The 27,379-nt window shown below is 35.8% G+C and overlaps 1 protein-coding gene across 9 annotated transcripts in view; it reads right to left on the bottom strand.

Moving 5' to 3' along the window:
- SNTG1 (syntrophin gamma 1) overlaps positions 1 to 27,379 on the bottom strand; it is a 325,426-nt gene that overhangs the window by 120,054 nt on the left and 177,993 nt on the right. For 6 of the 9 annotated variants that reach the window (XM_052704127.1, XM_052704124.1, XM_052704120.1 and 3 more), the window contains 2 exons: positions 18,374 to 18,508; positions 6,352 to 6,408 (listed from right to left, as the gene is read on the bottom strand). In XM_052704127.1, coding sequence (XP_052560087.1) covers positions 6,352 to 6,408; positions 18,374 to 18,508 — 192 coding nt within the window. The remainder of the gene's footprint in view (positions 1 to 6,351; positions 6,409 to 18,373; positions 18,509 to 27,379) is intronic. The other 3 variants (XM_052704128.1, XM_052704129.1, XM_052704125.1) reach the window with 2 other exon arrangements.

Genomic DNA, 27,379 nt, shown 5'->3' with positions numbered 1-27,379 from the left:
ACTAAGGTCTTTTTCTCTCTGTAAACTGTGCTCTCTCTGATTCAACTCAGCTCTCCAGTAAAGAGGGGAATTCCTGTTATTCCTAAACCAAACAGTAATGAGCACCACCTTGTCCTCTCACTTTCTATATCTAACTCCATTTCACTGCAGTTTTGAAGAAGCATCTCTTAATACTTCTGAAAAAAAATGACCCCCTTTCTGCAACCACACTCAGTCATTATAAACGATCCCTTTTGAATTAGTCTTAGAACTCATTAACACCTACATGTCTGATTCTCTGTAAAAGTGCATGAATTCTAGCTTTATAGACTCAAGAGATACACTGCTTCTGAAAGCTCTGGAAACAATGGCTACTTTTCAACTCTTAAATTAAACTCTATCAATCTATTCTCCACCTACAATCCCAGACCAGTGGATGGGACAAATACATGTCAGTTAGCATTACTGAAGGCTTAATGACTCAGTCTTCAGATTCTACCGCTGCTCTTTGTAACTGAAATTTTCTTTGCCACTGTTCCTCAAGCAGAAAAGTTGTGCAAGTATTAGCCTGGAATAAAGCTGGCTGCCCAGCTCCAGAGATGGTCCTATTAAAAGAAATAAAGGAAGCTTTAATCACTGGCAATTGAGGGCCCAAAACTACACGTAGTAGATCAGCTAACGCTGCGCCAGCACAAAGCAGAGAGAGACAATCACTTCTCTTGCCCTTTTTGCTTTTGTCTTAACAGTATGGCTCCTGTCCATGTGGACAAACTCTTCAAGACTGAAATAGAATGACATGATGCATTTTGTTCTCATCTGTGATCACGAACAGTCTTATCTCAAAATGCCAGTTGGCATAAGCCAATATCATAGCAGGTAACATGCTAACAATTAAACAATATGGACAACAACATGCTGGTGTTAATTATCCTTTTGCAACTTCACTGTTTGATATAATAGTTTACCTGGATAGATTTGTAAACTAAACGCTAGATAATTCACCTATTAAATGTGGTAATCAAATGTTGTTTCTGCATTAGAATTGGGTAATTTTTTTTTTATTTCATGGTCTCCACTGTCATAGTTCTTTTTGGGAGTCTTTCTACTTTACCTGGGGGGAAGGAGGGGTGGTCTCTGATAGTTTGCATTACTTATCCTCTAGATGAACCTTCCCTAGGAATGCACGCACAGTATATAAGTGTATCTATATATATTTTATCATACACATTGCGAGAATATCCTGCACGAGATTGATCAAACCAGAGAACAAGTCATGGCATGCACAAGGAAGTGCCTGAAGAGACATTGGGAAGGCCTGGCATCACCCCACCCCACGGTGCTCTTTGTCTAATGAAGACTTTGAAGAAAATCACCATATCAATATGACAAGAAGAGCACTGAGACATCTTGGAAACAACAGGATGGCTACTGGCTGACACCAGATAACACACCAATTAACAAATGTAAACTTTGACAAGACTGTGAACCTGGAGTACCCAGCCAATGGGGAAACAGGGGAGAAGCATAGGCAAAGGGGGAAACAAGGTACAAAAAGCCATCATTGTGTCCTTAAGGGTGCTCCTGCTTGCAGGACATCCACCATTGCAATTGCGAATAAAATCTGCTTTTGTCAGAGATACCATCCTGAAAAAAATTATTTGCATATTTCCAACATTAAACAATAATTTCTAATTTTTATTGTTTCCACTTGAAATGCAGAGAAAATGTTCTCATAACAAAGATTACCACAGAATGAATGGATATGAAGAAAATTATCTGAATATATTCAAAGGATATTCAGAACAGTACCTTTATAGATATGTTATGTAGACACACATTCAGAAGTCAAACAATCTTAGAAAATCTGTAAATCTGTGATAAAGTTTATCGTATAAAGAATGATCAAAAGAGAAGCATGAAAATGGCTCAGTTCAGAGTTCTGGTATCTAGAAGTCAGCCTGCAATTGCAAACCTTAATTAATTTAATGAACTATTACTTCTACTGACTATTTCCCCAAGAACACTACACTCCACAATTATTAAGAAACATGATGTTCTTTCATAAGTCATACACTTTGCCGCTTCTTGTGTCAAATCTCCGCATCTCAAACTTGTCAGAGATGTGACACTGCAGTCATCAATTTCTAAATCTTACTCCATGACTGTTTCTTCTCACAGAGGTTTATTAATGAGGGTTTTAAAGGGGCTTCAGAAATGAGAAAATAATTCCTTCTGAGTAGTGTGGACAGATCAGGTTTGCTCCAAATTTAATTAAACTTTTGCCATTAACTTCAGTAAAATGAAGTACAGCAGAACGCAGTATTTCTGCTATCAAACCTACAAAGAGTGGATTGTAATCAATTTTTAAAAGGGCTTAGTTTCAGATCTTGTGTAAAAATCAATTTTGTAAGCAGTTTTTTAAGATGAATCTGATTTTTACAACTTAGTTGGAGCATCTAAGAACACAAAAGAGTTTTCTCTCCACAAAGAAATCACCAAAAAACTACAGGGGAGTTTCATGTTGAATTTACTAACTTCTTATCTGTCTGCTCTTAAGAAAGAAAAGGGGGGGGGGGGGGAAAGGAGGGGGGTAAGGGGGTAGAGAGAGAGAAAGAAAGCAATCAATTGAAGAAAATCAAGAATATTTAAGGTAGGGTAAGACATTTAAGAGAAAGTGACTTGTTCATGTAAGATTTCTGGTAGCAAACAGACGATCAAATTAACAGGAAAAAACAGATGATACTACTCTTCAGCTGAATGCTAAAACTAGATAAATTCATCTCAAAGCAAATACTTTCAAGTGAGAGGCATTAATCACTGTACACTTATAACTCACATCTCAGATAAGACAGAAAGAAAGAGTTCAGATAAAACTCATCCTTAAGTAACTTAAGACACAGAACTGCTGTAATACAGGAAGTTATGGGAGACAAATTTACCAAAACAAACACAAAAGCCCTAAGACTTTGTCACATAATCTGCACTGCTGCTGAGTTAGAAAGGGTTTGCTACTGTTCTCTGCCCCATTTATAGCAGTAGCAGGGGATGCATTACATTCACATTTATTCAAAACTTTTAAATCCAGACTGAGTCTCTAAAACATGCAGTGACTCAAATAAGAATCGTGCTTAAGGCATAAGTTGTTGGCATCAAGAAGTGGCAGCTGAGTAATGGAGATCAGGTGAGTTATCCCACCTCGCCTGCATGGCTCGTTGGTTTAAGCACCTTTCCAAAAGCCCTAACACAGATACAAAGGTTCAGCAAGCTGCCTAACAAGCACGGATGGTTAATTTATGATGGCTGATCAGCTACAGCTGCTCACTTCACATCCACTGCAGAAAGTGAAGCACTGCAGCACTCGGGACCAAGTCTTAAAACAAAGTGATCAGTGATGTTTTTTTCATAAAAGAAGAAACAACAGAAGTACAGGAGCTGGTTCACAGGCACAAAAACAGGGAAAAAAAACAAAATTAATTGGCCATCCAAAACTAAGCTGCTTTGGTTTCCAGACGTACACAGAAATTTGGCTCCCGGTATATCCTTATGGCAGTATTTCTCTTCTCTGGAAGGCATAGCGACTTTGGGAACATGAAATGTGGTATCTCAGCAACTATACTTACATACAGAGTCATGAGTTCTGTATAAGCGTGTACATGTGAGTGCCAAAAATGAGAACAAACACCAGGCACGGGAAAATGATCAGTCAGGATAAGGTGTGGAATTTCCTTATTTTTCCTCCACCAGGCATTTTGCCTAGGTCTCAAATTCAATAGTTACAGGTTCTGTTTTGAGACATCTATATCATATCTCCTAGATCCTAAAAAGATAAAGCTAGGGTACGTTAAGAATTCCTTACCCATTGTGAGATAAACTTCATGAAACATATGAAGCAGGTTTGGCTCTCATAGCAGCCTTTCCTTAAGGTTAACTTGTAAATCCCTACTTTAAGTCATTTTCACAAAGCAATTTTTTTTCCTGTGATATATATATATATACATATATATATACTATATATTCACATATATATATATATATATATTTATATATATATATATATATATATATATATATATATATATGAGTTTTTTAAAGTATTTTTCCCAAACAAACCAAAACAAAGTAGCAAACTATTACTCATCTTCAAGAAGATTAACTGGTACCTTTTAAAAGAGAAAGCTGACACTTTTTGGAACTTATACTGCATACCCAAAAAGTCATTGTCAATGAGCATTCACACAGCTTGCCTAGAAAACTACAAAAAGCATCATTTAAGTTCCATTTCTATTTCCTACTACAAGTTAAATATGGTAATATAAGCTTATGCAGCATTCTTTGTTTTAGGTAGAATTTAATATCCAATTGCTCATCTATTTATTTATTTATTTATTAAGACTACAGGATTACAAAAAAAAAAAAAAGAAAGAAAGAAAGAAAAAGAAGAGTCTAGCAAGATAGTAAATGAGTTCATTGACTCTTAGAATAAGCAGAATCATCTTGCTTCAAACACATTTATAGAATATTGCAGACCACGGAATTATTCTCACCGTTTTCATTATCTAATCTATATTATCTGATTGCGTTTGAATGCATTTTATTGAGAAAGATCTGTCTACCTGATGAGATCTGTTGAAGCAATACCTGTTAAAGTAACTAACAATCTTCATCTGGTCATTAGTCATTCTAAAAGTTGAAAAGAAAATATCTATTCAAGCCTGAATGTATGTAGCTCCACTACCTTATTAATTATGATCAAAACAACTTGGCAGTAAAACTAGAAGCTATGTTTAATGATTTAATGCTATGATTCGTAAATTCTGTTGCAGCTTTTAATATAGATTATTTTGCAGAAATAGGACCTTATTCAGTTTATATGGTCTTTCATGAATGCATAAAGATATCTTCCAAGGCTGAATTCATAATCTGAAAAATCCATAGTCACACTGGCATTTCTAAATCCTTTTGCATCTTCCAAGGAATTTATTCAGAACAGTGGATATTTTGCTCTAAAAAAATACCACTACTTTAAGACAGACCATCCACCCATGCACTTTATAATTTCTATTTGCCAGTGATTGTGTTTCTCCTATTTACCTGATACTTAAGCACAAAGTGATTTTGATTTCTTTTCACAATTTTAATTTTAGAAGATAGCCTATTGTAAAGTATAACAAAAAAAAAACAACCCAATTTCAGTCACTTTTATTCAACTTCATGAAACTTGCTTTCCAAACCACAACAAAATTTACTCTTAGCAGCTATTTCTTACTACTAACGAGTAAAATCTCATTCCCTTGTATACTTTATCGTAAACTGACACACATTACTGAAAAATTATTCAGTGAACTGTAACCTATAAGGACACTGCACCCTGTTGACTAAATTCGTGAGAAATTTTGGCTACAAAATAGCAATTAGTTTTCCTTGAAAAGAGGTCATTAGTGGATCAAATAGATAAAAGGAAGTGTGCCAAGATATATTTTAAGAGTTTGTATTTCTATTCAGCAATATTCTTATCAATGACAAAACAAATGGACATTAATCCCTCTTCTGAGTCAGTTTTTATAAGGTCAGTTCTAGCAGCTGTTCACAGAAAAGCCTGTACTTCAACTTTATATGCATCATTTAAGGTTCTTTGCATTCATGTGAAGTACACTTGATTTTTTTCTATTGCCATCTTGAGGCTAAGGACTGCTGTGCTAAGAAGATAAAATAATGTTGAATCTCCACAATGAGATTCTAAGCTAAGGTAAGATTTTCAAAATAATGGCAATATAGATTTACATAGAGCTTATGAGGACAAAAATGATTAACCCCCCTGTCCCTCAAAAAGGATCACTTTCACTTCCATATGTCCTTAACTCTTACTGAGGAAAGCAAAAGTAAGGTAACTATTATGATAAATTACTGCAATTGCTTGATCTACAGAAAACAATATAAGAAAGTGGTAGCACTTTCTGCCAAACTAATGAATTGCAGTGAAGTAATATGGTATTATTTCTAGGAGAATTGATTATGAACTTACTGGCTCTTCTCTGTGCCTGCCACTGTAAATTAACATTAACAACCACTTAAATTAGAGTGCTACTGAACAAAAGTACAGTCTGTGCAGTTGCAAATACTGTTCAACTCTCACATGAAATCATATTACAGATCTGTTTAGTTTGATTCTTAATGGAATGATCTTTCCATTGCCTTCTGTTCCATAGGGCGGTGTAGCTGCTGGCTACCCTATTGTGATAGCATAAAACTTTTCAGAATATATTCTATCTAATGTTCCTAGTCCTCTGAAATATAGTTTGTCCTCGTTAAAACTAAAATTAACTATATACAAAGACCTTCTATATGGAATAATATACCAAAAAATCATCCTACCTTTATACTTAATCCAAATCCTCCTACAGTTTGTCTTCTAATTGTGACTGTCCTTTCCTGCAAAAAAAGAAAAAAAAGAAAGAAAAAAAAAAAAAAGTCCAATCAAGTCTGGTTAGATTTAGTATTTTCTGCCACAACATCTAGAATCACATTTCATTAAGTTCTTTCTGTGCTACCCTCCTACACTGATTTTACCTTTAATGATAAACTTGTAAATTCCTGAATGTGAAACTACTATGAAACCTATGCTGCAGGAGTAAACAACAAAGTATAGCACAGCTTGACTCAGACAAAAATTAATTTGTTCTGTTCATACGATAGTAGCAATGTGTGCCCTAGCAAACACTGCAGTGAAACAAGAGCAGATCTGTAGCATTAAGCTATTAGTGCAGGGCACTTCATCCACAACACATGCATTTCAGACTTCAATTCAACTGTCCCTGAATTGGTCCTGTAGACAGACTGAACACTAGATGCTGAAGCACATAAATTGCACTCCAGAGGCACATTCTCCAATTTAGTTTCATCTAAAAAGGAATACAACTTGGGTACTCCAATAGCACTCAGTGACGTGAACAAAAGCAAGAATGGTTTAGATGATCCAGAAACTCATTTCAAGGCTCATTCCAGATCCAAATTAAGAGACTAAAATAAACACAGTCACTGTTTGACCTCACAGAGGTTCTGGTTTAAAAATTAAAACTATTGGCTATTGTTATAGATGCAATTATTAAAAGCACCCCATGTTTTCTCTTCTATTACTTATCCTTAAAATTTGTTCTGTAATAATTGTAGCCTAGTGTCTGCCTTAGATACGAACATTTAAAAAGTAAAATCATGGGTTTTTTTTTGTCATTCACGTTGATTTTATTCCCAAAAATCATTTAATATAAGACAATCTGGTTTGCAGTGAAAATCTTAGCAGCAGATACGTCCAGTCACAAATAGAAGAAATAGCTAGAATTCTCTTGTATACGTGGTTACATACGTGTATATGTCTTGTATACGTGGTTTAGATTTTATATTCCTTTCAATACATATAATTTCTTAAGTCTGAATATATACATTCATACTTTCCAGTCCAATTGGCAAAGATTGCCAGTGCTATTCAGATTTGCATGCACAAGTAAAATATATATACTATCAATGTTATTTATTACATTAAGGAATGGATCATAATTCAGTCCATATGGCTATTGAGGAGTGCAAGAAGCATACGGAAGCATAAAGTGTTCTCCTGTCTCCTATGAGAAACTTGCCAAGCATGAATGAGCTTGAAAGCTTTACAGATCTATTTTCCCCTCCTTTACATTTTAAAAGAAAATAAAAGAGGTAGGGAGGTAAGAGGTTTGGGAAACAGATAATGCTGAACTTGAGGGAAAACACAGTTGTCTCTCACATTTGTGACAAATATGAATTGTGAAACTCCAGAAAAAGCAAGCACAAACCACCCGTACAGTGTTTCGAGAGCCAAGAAAAGATAGCTGCCTAAAATGAGATGTCACATTTATTTATTTACATTAACCTTTGTAAATGTTTAATTCTAAGAAAGAGATGTATTGAAATGTATTAAAAACTTAACGAATGTACAGCATGGCAGTAGAAGAACATATGCCTAACCTGTTCCATCAGTGTGCATCTATGCTGTGCAGAGTCCAGAAGAGCATTCTCAGCTCTTCGCTGACACCTTCTAGGAACTTTAATAACAAAGTGCCCAGAAAGAGAGTTCAAACCACAGAGCTATTCCAGGCCACAAACCAACTCAGAAAATCTTTCATCCACCAGGAGGTTTCAGTCAGATAATGCTGACAACAATAAAGTCAGGATAAACTAATATAGAACACAGCTTGATGTTTGGTCTAAGCCGAGTTTACACATAAGAACATGAAACACTTAGCTGTGGCTCTGCTGATAGTAGTAATTTTTTCTGATAGATACCTCCCATTTTCAGCTCTGTCTCCTGTTGGATAAGTAGTTAAGAACAATAGACTGACTACTACATTCTAGTCCATACATTCTAATATTTTTGTTATATATGTTCAAATCACACAGAAAATACTTACATTACATAAGAATACACTGAAAAATAACAATCTTTTTAAATAAAGAGAACTAGCATAACAGTATTACATTATCTATGCATGGAACAAAGCATATCATACTTCATACATTTCAAATGAAGCAGTACGCTCATTAAAGGACATAAATCTTCTTTAAAGTTCATCATCTCCATTAAGTACAAAGAGTGGCATCTACATTAGAGCTATGCTTTTAAAAAAGCCTAATAAAAACTTCCTTTTTGTTCTCTTTCTTATCGAAACACACACATATACGTACCTATGTAAAAGAGTCAGCAGAGTCAGCATTCTGGTTTTCACTCAACTTCAGAGTTAAGCAAGCCATAAAAATGTTTGGTTCATTTGTTTTTTATTTTTTGTTTTCCCTGAGTTTGATAGCCCATCTGACATAAAACTATAAATATTTTACACTGTAGTCTGGCATTACTTTGTAAGAGCTAAAAATGAATATACTTCAAAAATACTTTACCAATATAGCAGATTACATAGTGGAAAAATTGTGTAAGAGTAAGCAAATAGAACATCCAGAAATAATTCAAGCAATTGTAACTTCGCAGCACAACACAGTTTATCAGAGGGTTTCAGATGGTACTTTTTCTAGGTTCGTTTCTATCTTTGTTGAGAGCAGATATTAAATATTTCAGGTCTGGGCTGCTATTGAACAGAATTGAAATTTAAGAGCATACTGTATGTTAGATGCGCTCTAGTTATGTGTTACGTGCAAAGTATTGCATTGTAGTCAGCTGAGGCAAATTCTACACACTTCGCATTCCTAGAAAAAAGAATTTTGTTACTTTAGTGTACCTTAAATGTAAGGATTTACATATTCTTCACAACAAAACACCTAACACATAAATATGCAAACTAACAACCTCCAAAAATATAAACCAGAATTACATAAGAGTTAAGTATTTCATTACTACACCACCAATAATCCACTACTGTGCTATTACAAGCCTCACATAAACAGTAGAATGAAACAGCTTTTCCCAAACTGTCAGACGCCAGAATCTTGGCACAAGATCACACCCCAGATCTCATCAATTTTCCTTTTTTTAACCAAAACATTGGAAGAAAAATAACGAGATTCAATCTGATCAATGTTAAGTCATCTAAAACTTGGACAGTGGTCAAAGGTAACTTTCTCTATAATCAGCAAAGAAAAACAAAACAAAACAAAAAAACATTTAACTCAGATGATTCTAAGAAGGTGCCCACATCAGGTGAAAATCTATTTCACCCTTTATATCCTCCATTGAGTACAATACATCCCCCTCTTTATTTACACAGATATCACTGAGCTTGCACTGTTTTTTTTTTTCAGCTTCCCCAACTATGCCATCTCTGAGTTTTGATTGATTTGAGTCTAATAAGAACCCACCCAGTTTGATATAAGACTAACAACACATCCTGTGAGCTTATAATTCCTTTATCACATTTATTAGCTACTTTATACTAAACAAAAGGAAAGTTAGAGCTCCTAGGATTTTTAGATACAGTATTCAAAGAGTGTTTTACAACTTGCTTCCTGGAACAGAAAAAAAAAAAGCAGTTATCATTTTATTGAAAAACTCAAAGCTGCTGCCAAGCTGTCAGCATTTTCTATGCTTGTAACTCAGAAAATTCCTCATCCACGCATATGTTCATTGACTGGAAAGGAGAGCTAAGAGTTTTGCCAAAAATTTATTCATCCGAGAGCTACGCACTGAAACAGAAAGGCAGTAGTTTTTAGTTTTCTACTAAAGATGTATTAAAATTTTCCCTTAAACACCAGTATGAACGTGAGACTACAAATATCATCTTAAAGATTAGAAATGAAGAATGATCTTGTGAGCATGCGGTGACAATAAGTAATAAGAAAAAGCACAGAAGTCTATGCAATTAACTATTTACAGGCAGAAAGCAAGAACTCTGTTTTCACTGTGGATGGAACTGTTGCAGTGATACTAAGCATATGTCTGTATATATATACATATATATAGTATTAAAAAGAGAGCACACTAAAAAGAGCATGGATGACAGGTTGAGGGAAGTGATCCTCCCCCTCTACTCTGCCCTGATGAGGCCACACTTAAAATACTGTGTCCAGTTCTGGGCTACTTGGTTCAAAAAAGACAGAGATCTCCTAGAAGGAATTCAGCAGAGTGCCACAGAGATGATAAAGGGCCTGGAGCATCTCCTGTATGAGGAAAGGCTGAGGAACCTGGGACCGTTTAGCCTAAGGAAAAGAAGACTGAGAGGGCATCTGATTAATGTTTATAAATATCTAAAGAGAGGTGGGAGGAAAATGGATGAGGCCAGGCTCTTCTCAGTGCTTTGTAGTGATAGGACAAAAAGCCTAAAATTTGAACATAGGAAGCACTGGAACAGGCACCCCAGAGAGACTGTGGAGTCTCCTTCTATGGAGATATTCAAGACCTGTCTGGACACCTACCCGTGTGACCTATTACAGGGCACCTGCTATAGCAGAGGAGTCGGACTCAGTGTTCTCTTAAGGTCTCTTCCAATCTCTGCAATTCTGTGATTCTGTGATACATATTAACAAAAAACAAAAAACACTTTTTTTATCCACTGAATAATTTCATCCATTTTCAGTAGAGAGATTTTACATCTTCTTTTTGCTAATGCTTTATTCTTTTTTTACTGTTTTTTCTTTGGATTAATTGATGTGAGCAGTCAAACTTCACACTCATTCTAAAAATACACAGGTCACTCACATCACTGATTTGAATTAAAAGTCTAAATGCCAAAGGCCTTGCTCAACTGCTGAAATCTCCTTATTTCAGTTCCTTGTACAACTGAAGAACACTGGCAGTATGGAAGGGCAACAGAACACCTGGTCAACTGGGAATCCTGGCTCCTCTGCAGCTGTGCATGATAAATGCAGATGTGATACAAACTGCTAAAACTGACTCTAATAAACAAGAGCACCTGACTCTGTTTTTTTTTTCACTCCAGTGTATTACTGTTAATACAGCATATGCCCCAAACCAGAAACACTCATCTAAAATTCTACTTGTAAAAATTATACTTCTAGAATGTATTGCCTTCAAAGTATTGAATTTTTCAGTATATAAGGAAGAAAATGAAAACAAAGAAGAAGAAAGGAAATACAAGGTCAGCATTGATCTGATTTCTCACATGGTTAAGTAAAGAATGCCCTTTGTAGTTTCATCATAGGTGTAGTTTCCAGCTGCCACCTCCCATCACATCTTGATCAATGCTTTGGATTTTCCAACTGTTTCATCTTTTTCAATGCTTGTATTGCCTCTTTTGTAAGAAAACAAATAAACAAAAAACAAAACAAAAAGAAACAGCAAAAGCAAAGACAAGAAATTATTCTATTCTTTCAAATTTGGTCTTACAAATGGCAGCCTTGTATTTTAACCTCCATAGATTGCTACACTTACTATTTTTTTAGATAGAGGCAGAAAAATAAGCTCTCTTGGATTGCCCCAAAATAACCTTTTTCATTTTTTAATTTACATTTGTCAGGTCTATATTTATAAATAGTCCAGATTGGCAGGAAAACAAAAGTTACCATCCTCTGATAGATATTTGATAACTTCTGTGAGAAAATTTCATCCAGTCCACTGAATATCAGACAGATACCAGCACTAATTAAAAAACAAACAAATAAACAAACAAACAAAAAACAACAAACCAAACACATTCTAGATAGATTTTGTGAAGCTAATAAAATAGACAATGCTAGAAAGGTGACCCATCCATTCCTGTGGTTGCAGTTCTCTTCTGGAGAGGAAGTTTCACTTTGGAAACATTCCCACAATTCAGTCTCACATCTGAATCAAAACAGTAAATAAATAAGGAATAAACAGAAAGCAGAAAGTAAATCAAAGCTTCATGTGAATCAAAAATGTTTTAAGCTTTTCCCTTTTTTCCACTCGTTTTTGTAGCCGTTAGCTTTGATAATGTAAATTGAATTTGTATTACCTACACCAAGATATATGAAGAAAAACCCACAATCCTCTCAAAATTAAAGATCTGAAGTAACACATTTTAAAAACACTTTCAGTATAACTGAAAATCCAAAATATGCAAACAAAGGAAATGCAATAACTGCATCTGACTTCTCAGGCAAGTCAGGGTTAAGTGACATTCTGACATAATATCTTTATTATTTAAATCAATAACATCACGAAAAGCAATGTATTGTACAATTTTATAAGGTGAAAGGCTCTCTTTTGTGCAACTAATTTTTTTGTAATCCACACTGACATTATAGAGTTATAAATCTTTCAGTGTAGTTGATTTCACAATAGCAAATGGACACATTTAAAAGTGAGCCATAATAGGTTCTTATCTTTACAAGAAAAAGAAGAATGGCTGTTGATTAGTAATGCCAGAAATCAGATCTGGCTTCGGTTCAACAATTTAACTCGGTGTTACTCTCTGACCTTGGAAAAGATGCTTACTGATGAAAGCTTCTCACCCATCCAAAAGCAATTACAGACCCTAGGTTAAATTTCAATACATTTGTATCAAACTCAGTTAAATTCTTGGAGAACTGATGTTCCAAAATTTATAAAAATGTATATTCAGTTTTTATTAGTATTGAAAGTATAGATGATCTTCATATCTATCTCCTGAAAACATCCTTAAAAAAGCTAAAAACAAGTTATTAAATGTTTAATTAAATAAAGCATTACTGCATGGCTGTAAGGAATTAGATTACTCAACATGAATCAGAGCTACCTCTGTCTTTTCAATAGCAAGTTAGCTGTATTTCAAAAATCTATTACTCTTCAACAGAACCTTTAAGAAAATTATTGAAGAAAACAAACTGCTGGTGTAACAAAAATTAGCATTTTGCCAGCTGCTCACTGTTTATTTTCAGTCTTCTAGGAAAACAGAAGCTGATTCAAACCACCCATTTTGTCAGATGGTACACTGTCATCACTGGTTTCTGGATCTAACAGGCAGATACACTCCAGTAGAAAAAATGCTTGCCTGAGTACAATTAGTAAACAAACAGAATCCTCCTCAACACGTAGCTACTTTTCCTGATAAAAGACAGCCACTCATTTATTTGATTTTCAGGCAGACAGAAAAGGTGATAGAAATTACGAGGATTAACTACAAAATAAAAATTATGATTTGGAATTGTAAAGATTAATAAGTTTCCTAGGAATTTGCCTACTGAAGATTTTTCTTTCAAAGGAGACATACTATATCTTAGGGGTACCTCCCCACCTAGTTTGCAGCAAGGAGTATCAGGCCATCCTTGTTAGTCGTGTCGGTTGACCTATGCATTTGAAAAGTCTGGCGTTTGCCTTATTGTACGTCAACTTGAACATCATGGTGTAAAATTCTGCAAATAAAATTTCATGCCATTCAAGGCATTTTGAAAGGAGACATAAAATAAAATTTTTCCTTGCATCAATAACGAGGGCAAGTGCCCATGTGGTATATAATTCATCTGCTTTCAGGGAATTTATTTTTGAGATGAAAAGAGGAAAAAATCCTGACTGTTCTGCAGCACAAGTAACTGTTGTAGAGATTTGTGATGATTAAAATAAAGCTACCTGTTGGCAATACCACAAATATGAACAGATCTTTTCTTAGAGTCTACTACATTGAGGGAAAGAAAAATGTAGCTGACCTAACAGTTACCCATCTTCCAATTTTATCATATGGACCCATGGGTATCTTCATCACATGCACTAGTCAAAACTCAGACATACACTCAGCACACTATCAACTCTTCCTCCAGGCAAGGATTTCATTTGGAATAACACAGACATTGCCTTCTAGACTTCAAGATTCACAAAATGTCACATCTAACTTGTTCATTTGCATTGGAATCCAAATCTACATCAGATGCCCGCTAGTAGGATTAATGGTGAATCCACAATATTTCTATCCCTTGGAAATACATAAGCAAATCTCTGTAATACTTGTTGATACAAGTGATACTGAAATTCAGATCTATGTAACCTGTGACTAGAACTATCTCTACTGCTCCATGGAACTGCTTCAGGTATGACTAATGCACGATCCTCACGAACACCATCACTTCATTCAAACTACTGAAGAAACAGATGCTTTCTTTTTTTTTTATATTTTAACACTATTTATATGCTATGCTGCTTATAATCTTTTACACATTTTAGTTTTTTACTCTAAACTGCATGCGATGATGGCAGAAACAAAGTTCCTTTGCATCTATTCAGATTTAGAAAATTAAAATTGTTTTCCAGTAAAAAGGAAGAATTCTATACTAAGAACTAGGTCTTTATTTCATGTACTCACATTAAGCAGCACCTCACTCCTAAGGGTTCATTGCTTTCATTTAAATTATTCTGCAGGATGCAAATCAGGATACTGCAGGAACGTTCAGTGACTGTTTAAAGTCTGTCCTACACAGAGGAGCATGCAAATTGATTCTGATTCAACAAACAGAAGAGACACTGTTCTGAACTAGAAGCGTAGTAATAATCTTTCATTTCTAAATAGTGAAGTGGTAAGTTTAACATGCTATAATCAAATTATTTGAAGATTAAAACAGATTAAAAAGGATTTTCGCTGTAGCTTCTTGTCTGTACAATTTAACAATGCTACTGTTCCTCAGTTACAAATTTTATTTTTGTTCTTTAGAGTTCATTCAACGAGGCATTCAATGTTAGTTTCTAATGAAAGAACTTGTTCTTTCAAAAGCATGTAAAAGAAAAATAGATGTGGTCAGTCATCTAGAATGACACCAAGAACAAAGCAAAATCAGCCAAACAAAGTAAAATATAAAAAAGCAACAAGCAAACAATTAAAAGAGAAGCTTAAAAACAGCAGCAATAAAAATGGAAAAGGAAAAAACAAAGCAAAAACTAAGTTTGTGGTACATCTGATCATGCTACACAGTCACAGCTAATAATTCCACATTATTTAAATAGTCTGTGACAAAAGGACAGTTAACTATCTGAGAAATGCCAATCATCCTTAGCTAGAATGAGCCTACTGATTCAAGATCTAGTCTTAATCTCAGAATAAACAAGAATAAAAGGGGTCAAAATTACTAGCCTACCAAAAACACTGTCAAGTGAAAATAAACTCCTCAGCACCACATTAATATCCATTAGTTTGTGAGTTATAGATTCAATATGCTAATACAGTAGGGAGACTGTAATCAGTGAAGCAAAACACACTATTTTCAACAGTGACAGTGCCAACCTTGTAGCAGGCCAATGAAAAACACTTTATCTGTGCTACGTCTGGAATTGTCTCAAACATATACAAAATAAGATCATCACCATGACAACAGGCGAAAGGCTAAAGACATAGTCACCATCAGTGCACTGGGGCCCTGTGGAGAAGGGACAGCCTTGCTCTGTCCAAAGCTCCTCAGTTTGTTGATTAACTTGTTGATGAGCAAACTTGTTTACGACAAACCTGCTGAAATCTAACAGGCTTAAAAGAATGCCTGAGAGAAGCTCAGGGTGGCTTTGAAACTTCAGTATGTTGAAACTTCAGGACGGGTGCTCGCTCAGACCAAGGTTACCCTGTAGGCTAAACCAATGCTGGAATCCAGATCAGTGATTGTCATGGTTCTATGTTTTTTTTTGTTTGTTTTTGTTTTTTGTTTTTGGGTTCCAGTATTCCACATCAAAACATCATGTAGTGTACGGGGCATTAAAGTGTCACTGCCCCAATCCCAGCTACCTATCCCTGTACATTACAGCAGTCACGGGATCTGGCCCTTCTGGGTGGGGGGAGCGCTCTCTTGCTGCCTGGCAGTGGGTGCTGGAGGGTGCTTTCCTGGCCGTTCCAAGCTTTTCAGGTTTGACTCGGTCCCGGGAACTCTCTCTCTCATCTTGTCTGATTTATTAATCCCAATTTCAATTAAATTGTATATATTGTATTATCTTGTATTCCGATATTATAGTAAAATAAGTTTTCCTCCATAGATTGTTGCCGCTGCTCTTTTCCTCCCTTCCTTCCTTCCCATTTTTTTGTGGGACTGGAATGGGGGGGGAGGGCAGAGGCCTGTCGCCCCTGTCACGGACATAGATTGATCTGATCAACTCTGTGACAGTGATCTCTTTCTCTGTCCATTTCTCTTTCTGTCTCTTGCCAATTCTTCGCTTTCTTTTCTTTCCTTTTCCCACCAAAAAGTTGTTAAGTAATGCAAGCCTTACTTCGATTTCTTATAAAGTTGCAAAGTTTATGTGCACAGCTTAGAGAGATACAATTGTAAGAATACCAATACTTTTAAGATAATTGTAGTACAGAGATTCTCATTAAAATTGATGATTGTGTTCGGAACTTGAGTGCCAGCTTCACCTTAATCTACCCAGAGGGAATTTGAGAATCTGGTCACCCCTCCTCACCCCTCCCTCTTTTGACAGACGGGATGTGACAAACAAGAGGGAAAAGCTGTAAGAGAGTCTTGCTGTGAAATGGGAAAAAACTAAATATGCATTTCATGAAGACATTCAAATACCAAGTTCAGCAGAAGTAATACACGTTACAGCATAATAATTAAAGTCATATTTTTGAGTGATAAAATCTTGCAATAAATAAAGCCAGAATGGTGCTGGTGGAGAAACAGTGCTGTAGTGTGTCTTGCTAATTGAACAGCTATAGCTATAGCCAGAGTTTGAACTCATAATTTCTTTCTGCCTGGGCTGCTAGATGTCATGTCTGTAGAGAAACATTAAAAGGAACATCTCTATTACATATACAGCACATGGACCAGTATTAACAAACTGTACAACATGAAATGGTCAAAAGACATGCAAATAAACCCAAGCTACCAATTTCTTTTTAGATTTTCATTTCTATCTTTTTATTATACTATATATATTATATTATACAATATATTATATTATTATATATTATATTATTATATATTATATATTATATAATATATATTGTAAATATATATATATTATATTATATTATATTATTATACTATATATATATAATATTTGTATTTAGAGATATAGAGATGTGGCAACAGCAGTAATTAATAACATAGACATAATATAGGTATTACACTGCTATGCCTCACAGGATTTAACATGAAATCCTATGAAAATTCCACTTAAGTGAGCAAACTAAATAATCAGATTAGTTTCAAACAAATATAAAAGAAATCTCTCTGCAGTACATCTATAGAAATGAATAGTAACTGTTCCTTTTTTTCTGCTATCTTGTAAATAAAATAAAAACATAGCATTACAATAGTAACTACAATATTATCCTGCATAATGTTTCACAGATCTTTCAAAAAATTGCCTCCAAAACTCAATTTATTATCAACAAAATTCAATGACGTGCTAAGTAAGAAATTCTGCATCTTTACATTACATCACGTAAAATAGTAATACATAAATTTCACCATTACAGTGTTTCAACAGAAGTCCATTTCTATTAATGTAAAATGCTAGTTTAGCTGGTGGCCTTCAAATTATTTGCTGGCAACATACATTAAGTTTGATATTATGCTATCCTATGAGGCAAATCAAGCAATAGAGGATAACATGTAATTGCTACACTTTCATCCAGTAAAGCTCTACCAGAACAGTTAACCATCAACTGTCTCATAAGCTCCACAGACAATAATCAGATATTGAAGTACATCTGCATTTGCAGCAAAAGTCAATGCTTTTGTCATTCTTATGTGTATTCTTAACTGTATTATGTGGCTCCAAGATTTAAGGTGTGGAGAAACAATACAATAAGTTGTGCATATAACATATTTGTTCCTACTGATGCTTCCTAGACGAGTATTATTAAAATTTACTCTTGGAGATGATATATTAGAATAAATTTAGTGTTTGATATATTAAACTATACTCAGTATTAACAATGTAACATGAAATATCAAATAGAATAAATGCACACATATGCACACACATGTACACACACAATCAGTATTTTTACTTTTTGTAAAGTACATCTTAAAAGAGGAAATAAGAACTACTTACACCAGAATAGAAAGGCTCACCAGACACACAGATCACATCCTGCTCCTGGATCATCAATATATCTTTGGCTAAGTGCAGTCGCACTTTGAAAGGCTCCTGGTTACCATCCTGCAGCAAACAAATCCCTGTCTTTGTCTTGAAAGGAATAAAGAAAAAAGTTTTCTCAGCATGCTCCAAATTTCAAAAAAGACAGATGATAAGTCTTAGTTGAGAGTTTGATACAGTTTGTGTTCATACTTCAATAAGTATCCAAAGCTATTACCAGTTACTTCTATGCATTTACTGTGCTTAGACTGAAAGAGAACAAATGGCTGTGGTTGTAATGAGCAGAGGTACGTTTTTCAATTACAAAGCCTAATTCTGTCCATGATGAATTTGTAACACATCTCTGGTTAGCTTTGGGGTAGCTCTGGTTATACTCTCCATCTCTGGATTAAATGATGACAGCTCACTTGGATACAAAATCAAAACTGCTGTTTCTGCGCGCTGCACCTTTTTTGGCACAAAAAGACATACAACTGTATAACATCTCCAAACTAACCACTAAGCACTAACAGCCTATGTGAACCTGTTCTGGGCTTTTCCCAAAGCGCAAGCACATCGAATTACAGTACTTTTCAGTGACAATACTGAAGTTAAGAGACAACAGGATCAAGGAATATAACTCCCTCCAATAACTTAATTCCCACTTCACTTCTGTATTCTGTATTTACAGCTACAGGTCAGGCATTCCATAGGATTCTCCTGTATAAAGTATATGGCTTTTGAACAACTTAACGGAATCCTTGTCAGCACATATTGGTGCAACTTTTGGGATTCTATCTATAAGAGATAAGAGCAGTGAAAAAATCTGCAGGTGGAAGCACACACAGTATTAGCAGTATGTCCTTGAAGGCTGTATTGAAATTAGCATAAATAGACAAGTTGCTAGGACATTTTTGTATGAGAAATTTATTTACATATTATGTAAAAATTAGCAATTTAACACAGAATTTGCCTTTATCGTATAACTACAAGTACTTGCATAGACACAAGTATATATGTAATTATGTATATATCTCAGAAAACAATTTTTAGTTGAAAATGGTTTTAAATCTTAGGTCATCAATGCCAGTAACAGAGCTTATGTTTTCTTCATTCAGGTCAGATTTTAATCCACGGGCTGTAGAAAGTTGACTTGAGAGAAGATCAAGGACACAAAAGTCTTGTGGTGAACTTTCTCTGCCAAGGTTGACCTGGCTGAATCTAAGGGCTCTTTCTCAGACAAGAGTTTAAAAGAGCGTTTCGAAGATCTCCCCATAGTAAGCTCTGATACCCTAGATCTATAGCATGAAGAGAAAAAAACAGAAATACAGAACTGACAGTAGGCAACTGTAAGAAGGAAAGCTTAAATTATTCCTACAAGGCGCTAAAAGAGGTAGGAAGGTCAAGAACAATCTTTAAATAGTTTTATATAATCTCCCTTGATGAACTGCTCTTTTACTTTGGCTCCATGCTCAATACTCAAAAAAATGTTTTCTCTGAGGGACAGGCTGCTGCCTGTATAATTTACTGTATAATTTACTCAAATCTTTGAAATATTTTATTCAAGTAACAAAAACAAAAGGGTTTTGAACACTAAACTCACACTAAAGGTAGTGGGTGCTCTGATTATACAGACTTGTTTTAGTATTTATGTGTCATTTTTGTAACAGGATGGGATAGAAAAGGCTTGACACGGACAGACAAATTAAATAACTGGATCAGCAAAAAGAGTTAAGTTTTCAGTACCAATGAAAAACTCCCTCATAGAACACATATAAAATATTAGAAAATAAAAATAAAGAGATGGTAATATAGTTAAATTGCACAATTCCTTCTCTTCATAACTTTGCTGTATAGACTCAGAGGGATTCTTCCTTGTATGGAGTTGTGAAGTAAGCAGTAAACAACTATGGTCAAACAAAATAGATAAGCCCACAAACACACATCATTTATAAAACACCTTTCTCCCACAGTAAACGTTAGCAAACATGCTCTCCCTCATCCCCTGGATAAATGGCAATGGGATAAATTCTGACTTTAATATACTGGTTTTAGTAGCACTGCCTTACTTGACTGCACATTTCTGATTTGGTCTATTACCCTATAAAGTCTCAAAAGAATCTTTCTGCACAAAGCTAAGGGGCTTCTTTGTGGGAATTAAGAGGCACATAACCATAGCAGGCACAATTAGGCATTAGAAAAAAATTTAAAATTCAAGTCAGTCTCCAAATGCGTGTGGGCTGAGTTTATTCAGTCTGAACAAAGGAAACCAAGCTTGGGAACAGCAAAACATTTTGGCTCTTGGAAAGATTGATTTGCACATTCAGGCATCTTACTTACATCAGACACTCTAAAATGCAATGAACCACTTCACTGTTGGGCTTTATGAAAGCTGGTTTATGATACAGTTCAAAATTAAAGCTTCAATTATGCTACGTCCTTCCCTATGTTATCTGAGAGCAGCATAAACAACTATATAAAGGATAAGATCCTAGGAGATGATGCTAAAAATCCAATTCAGTTTCATTAGATAAGCTCAAGACAATTCCGTAAGAACAAAGACCTACATTTATTTTTTTCATTGTTCTACTTATATCTCTTGACATTTCTTTTTTCTTCCTTTTTTTTTTCCCCCCTCCCACCTTAAAGCATCCACTAAACTGAATCAAATAAGGAGGCAAATTCCTGCATCTTTATACTGAGCTGCAACTTAGTGAAGTTTTTCTGCACATATGGTTTCATGTAAAATCACAGTGCACATCAGCACCTTTTATCCACACAGCATGCAGAAAAACTAACCTGGCTGGAAGATCAGGAGGGCTGTCTTGTCTATACCCTCACAATCTCTTGCATGTACCAAGGCTGTGGCTGATGTCAGCTTCTGTTCCCTTGACTAACTTTTATGAGATTCCACAAGAGGGTGCGCCAAAAATTTTCCCTTCAAGGCTTTTATATTTCACTGCCAGAGGGTCCTGCCCTGCCCTGACTTACAGCAATAAAATAGCATATGTCATGTCAGCTGAGCTACTGTTACTGTCAGTGTGAGGTCAGGCAAAGCATCCTCTCCTGCTCAAATGTATGATAAACTGCACTGCATTGAAACAGACATGGAAAAAGGAGTGTAGTTCAGCTGCTAACATTTTGTTATGCCAATACACCTTGACTGCCCATGTGAGTGAGCCCAAACTGCTCACTCAAAATGCTTGTATTTCTTCCTATTTTCTTCATCCTATTTGTAGAATTAGGCACCTGTTATAAAGAGGGCAAGAAAACTGAGTGTTACAAGCTGCATGTGTTTATGAAGTCTACAAGGCAGGGTATGGAAGGGATAGGGAAGTAATAAACAGTGATGAAAGAATGAGGTTTTGTATGAGAGAGCAGTTAGTGACTTCAAGCAAAAGCAATGAAGAAGATAAAGGTGTCTTCCTTCCTAAGTGACAGATGCAGTGAATTCTGCACCTCCACTGTATTGTCTCTGCCATTGGATGCCACTTACTTTTTAGCTCAATTACAAAGGATCACTGCTTCGGTAAGAGATGATGTCGTTGGTACGAGTTTAGAAACTGCCTGCTGTTTCTGAACTAACGTTATTATGAGAGGAGCTGAAAACTGATCCATCCATGCTTTGCAATACCACCGTGTGTTGAACTTTCTGTTTCAGAACACTGCTGGAGAATGGCGTAACATAGCAGAGCCCTCAAAGCAGGATACTTCTACAAAGAATATGGCCACACTCAGATGATTACCAGCAACAAGGCATTGAAAAAGGTGTTTCAAAAATCTTTTTCCATTATACTCTGATTTATTCCACATAGCCATATTGGTTGTGCATAAAATCAAGTCCTGATATCTTTCCTAAAAAGAATTTATAAATTCTTACAGATTATAAAATTTTTGCTGTAATATATATGGCCTTCACAAATATTTAGAAATTAATTTCAGAAGAAATATATACAAAAGAGAGCTCCAGTTCGGCCTGGAGAAGAGGATGCCAGGATAAGAAGCAGTGGGCACAAACTGGAACACAGGATGTTCCCTCAGAGCACCAGAAGCACCTCTGTGCTGTGCAGGTGACGGACGCTGGCACAGGCTGCCCAGAGGCTGTGTGTGGGCTCTGCTCCTCAGAGACCTTCAGCAGCTGCCTGGATGTGGGCCTGGACCCCTGCTCTGGTTCCCCTGATAGAGTGGGATTAGACCCAATGGACCCAGAGGGCACTGCCAGCTTCAGCCATTCTGTGATTCTGTTAAAACTATGGTTTGTACATTTTGGTTAGCAGAATGGTCTCTACTAAAGGTATACCAAAATAAATAAGGTTACACATTGGTTTCAGAGTCATTTCCCTGCAGGACATAAAACATCAATACCTTTTAATTTACTTGGCCTAAATAAGGCTACTGACAGATTTACTGTTAAATAATTTCAATTTTCATTTATTATTATTATTATTATTATTATTAAGAATTTTAATCTTTTTTTCTATAGTCCAAAGCTTTTCCAGGGTTTTGTTCCAGAGGAAATTTAATCAGTATTCCAATCCATCTTAGTTAATCTTCATTAGTTTTCAAGAGACTAATATATCTTTTGGTTAGGCTACTTTATCTATTGCTTTTGCCCTTTGGTAATAAAGCAATTTAGTTTACTTTAATTCCTCCAGTTTCAGATCCTTTTTAAAAGACCTCGGCACCTCAGCAGATATCCAAGAATTCAGTCTGTGAAGCAATGGAAGAAAGAAAGAGGAAAAAAAAAATCTCTCAGTGATTTTTCTATACAGGATGACCTGGACTTTAATTTTCTCCTTTGGTTCTTGTCTTCCAAAACGTAACAAAACTCTGCAATTTAGTTTAAAGCCACAAAGAATCCGATACCAGTAAGGATAATGGGTTGCAGAAACTGCCTTAAAAATGTATGCAGTTAACTTCAGAGGAATACCTACACATTGGGATGTTTATTTGAACAGAAGCTGACCTCAAGGCATACGGAGACATTCCTGTCACTGCTTTACAATGGCAAGTATAATAATCAAAAAGGAAAGTGAATCAGAGGCGTAAGGGAGTGATGGCAATGAATACAAGAAGTAGAAATATGTGCCAGAACCACATAAAAGGCATTTTTTAAATGGTCCAGCTACTCATTCTGTAGGAGGAGTGTTGCTAGCGTAGGTGAAAAACACACTGTCAAAAACTGGAACATAGCCCAGATATACAGAAATGTGTTCAGCCTGTCATTCAGAGTCTGTTCTACCAGGTACCAACATTTTTCAATCCAGAGGATAACAAGTACTTTCCTGCACATGAATTCTATACTTCAACCCAAGATAACTGAAGAAAACAGAGAATTTGGGCTCCATCTTCTTTTTCTTTGATTTGTCAGGTCTGAGTATTTAGCCATGGCATTCTTGATAAGTGTTTTCTCAAAAGAATGAAGTCTTACAGAGAATTTTCTTTGTTTCACATAATCTGATTAATTCTATATGTAAATTAGACATTTGGAAAATGTATATATATGCATATACAATTATACAAATGTACATATGAGTTTCTTTCTGAACTAAGGCAAAATTGTAGAAAGAAACCTTTCATTTTCTGACACTATAAATGAATGCTTTTTAATACCTGGATTGCTAATGGACTTACTAGGAGTAGATTAGGTAATTACAATTCAGGTCAAGAGATAGGACCATATAATACAAAGGCTACTCTGCATGTTTCTTCAAATTTACTATGTTCATTAACATTTCTATAGGCATCAAAAAATGTCCATCATTTTCCATCTTGTGATTTTGGGATAAAATTATGATTTGAAGCTGGATTTAAAAAATATAAATACAAAAACTGTAGTATTAGTCAGAGACTGAATTTTTCTTCTAAGCAACAATTTTCAGAAGGTAGAATAAGGTCAAGTGAATTGAGGTCAGAGTTTAAAGAACTCAGTGACTCTATGACTTACACTCTTGAGAAGTTCAGCAAGCTCTGGATAAAGGATAAAAGTGGAGATAGATAGTCTTATGGCTTGGAAATTGTTGAATAAGTTGATTAAAAAAATGTTTTACAAGAATCAGTACAACTCATATATCTGATGATCAGTAAAGGAAAAGAGTATGAAATCCAGAATAACCCTTTAGAAAAAAAAAAAAAAAAATTATGTGTATGTGCAAAATCTCCTTTTTTTGAATTGTTCAAAATAGAATAATTTTCTTGAAGAAAAAACTCATTTCAGGATGCCTTGAAAAGAAGCACAGTCTACAGATGAGATTATTCAGCAGAAAGTAATCATCAGAATCATATTGAGATTGACACCCAACTGCATCTATCTTCTAAGCTCTTACTATAATCAGGGAAGAGCTCATTGTGGTCACTAAAGCTCAGAGAGCAATTGAGCTGATTATCAGGTTTGGGATGAATTGGTCACTAAGCTCCACTGACTGTAAGATCTACATTAGGAACTTAGCTTCAAACTGTAAATAGGAAAGACAATTTCAGCACTCTAATCTCAAATCAAAATCTTGTTAGATGCTGAAGGTGGTGTTACAGTGAGTGTCTGCTACAAGCAAAAGCAGAACAAGCAAATGAGGCTTTCTACTGACAGATAGGAGCAGCCTCATGTTCGCAGGCTCTGCTCCTCACGAGAAACTTTAACCAAACTGGTAACTGCTGCAAAGGACCAGACAAGAGGATATAAACAATCCAGGTAGTTCTTGAGGTGCACTGTTGATAACTTCCTCCTCCAAGTGATAGGGGATCCACAAAAGAGAGGGATTCTGCTGGACCTCATACCAACAATGAAGAATTTGTTGGGAACATGAAGGTCAGAGACAGTCTTACCTGAAGAAGTCATGAAATGACAGAATTCAGGATCCTAAGGACAGGGAGGAAGATGAAAAGCAAGTTCACAACCCTGAACATCATGCACCTGAACAAGTAGACTTTGAGCTTTTCAAGGATCTTCTTGGAAAAGATCCATGGAATAAGACTCATTGTGAGGCCACTAGAGATAATCTTTGATCACGATGACTGGAAGAACAGCTTGAAGACTATAGGAAAGCAAATATCACTCCTATCTTCACAAAAGGCAAGAAGTAGCATCAAAGGAACTACAGGCTGGTCAGCCTCACCTTGATCCCTGGAAAGGTAACAGAACAACTAATCCTGGGAACCATTTCCAGAAACATGAAAGAAAGTGAACAGGAGGTACTCACTGTGGACGCACCATGGGGGAGTCATTCTTGACCACCTTGATGAACTTCTACCATGAAATGATTGACCTGGCAGATGTGGAAGGAACTGTGAATATTGTCTACCTGGACTTCAGCAAGACCTTTGAGACTGTCTCACATAACAGTGGGAGGAGACAAAGCCAGGGCAGTTTACTCAAATGAACCATAGTGCTATTCTATACCATGTGACACAGTACACAGTAATAAAAGCTGAGGGAAAGAGGAGGAAGAGTGAACATCTGGATGGACATCCACAGTTGCAGAGTCTGTCTTAACAAGTAACCATTAGGTGTGATGGAACCCTGCTTTCTTGGAAAAGGTTGAACATCTGACTGGGAATGGGAAGCAGTAAACGAATTCCTTGTCTTGTTATGCTTGTGCACACAGCTTTTGCTTTACCTATTAAACTGTCTTAATACACAAGTTCTCACACTTAAACTTTCTAATTTTCTTCTGTGTTCCACTGTGGGATAAGTGAGCAAGTAGCTGTGTGGTATTTGGCTGTTTACTGAATTTAACTCACATCAGTATTAGGAAAAATAGAGCTTGCCATGGGTACTATGATTAGTATGCCTTGTCTGTAGTGCATCTATGAGGAATATTTTGTTTTTATGCTAGTTGAAACTCAGTTCAAATCACTTACTGCCATTAGTAAGGATGGGGATGAAAGTACCAGTGAGAAGTGTCTGAGTTTCACTCAGCATTTTGGGAGAGCTATCTCAGTTCTTCTGAAGTGGTGGTGGTGATTACATGTCTCTGGAGAGTTGGGAAAAAAGAGCAATAAGATATTCAGTAGAAAGGAAACAAAGAGGGGAAGAAGAGGAAGGCTTCATGATAACCTTTACTAGAACTTTAGAATGAAGTTCTCAGAAACTTCCTCGTAAGTATAGTGGCATACAAGATCAGTGACTACTTTTCTCAGATACATAGATTAATTGAGAAACTGATGCAACTGGGGAAGTACAGAAAGGAAGGCTGAAAGTTGTAAATGTACTGACTAGATAACCAATCAAATAAAAGTACTGTGAAACAAAGACTAGAGCTATTTTATGTTTCTTGTCAGTAGTTGAAATAAAATAATAACAAAGCTTTTGTGATTGCACACAAAATACAGCTTGGAGAGATTAAACTGCTGCTGAAGATGTACCAGTGGAACAAAACTATAAGTTCATTAAGGAGGCAGTGCCACGATGGTACTTTAGTCTCTATCATCACTTTCACAAGAAACTCAAAGGTAAAATCTTGGCTGAAAGATATTTTGGAATTGAAATACTTGACAGAATGGAATATTGCATCTCATACTGAACTCAAATTAAAATCTATATTAACTGATTAATAGAACTGGATGGCACAAGTCAAAGGAAACTGTCCACATAGCGGAGCAAAAACCCCAAACCCTTCTGGAAACCAAGTAAATGAAAAATACAACTGTTAGGTAATGTGATAAAACCTTGTCTGTGTGCACAAAGTTATACAGACAACAGATGGTGGGAGCCTGAGTAACACCCTGCCTGGCTAATCCAGGCCCATCACAGAGGCCATCAGCCTATCAAAGTTCCACTTCCACAAGCTAGGGAAGCACACAGACAGGAAGGTGGAAACCCAAAATAAGGACTCAGAGGAAGGGACACTCTATCTGATCAACTCCCAGTGTTGTCCTGGGAGAGCTCCAGCCCCAGTATCTAGATGTAATGAATGTGATGAACCCACTGGGACAGGTTCCTCGTGATGATACAATACCAGACTATCTTTGGGACTTAGAAGCTTC

This window comes from Tympanuchus pallidicinctus, unplaced genomic scaffold, assembly GCF_026119805.1.
Source record: "Tympanuchus pallidicinctus isolate F22 unplaced genomic scaffold, pur_lepc_1.0 scaffold5, whole genome shotgun sequence".
NCBI classification, from domain to species: domain Eukaryota; kingdom Metazoa; phylum Chordata; class Aves; order Galliformes; family Phasianidae; genus Tympanuchus; species Tympanuchus pallidicinctus.
Note: the sequence above shows the minus strand (reverse complement) of the source record. Positions and strands in the feature narration are given on the sequence as shown.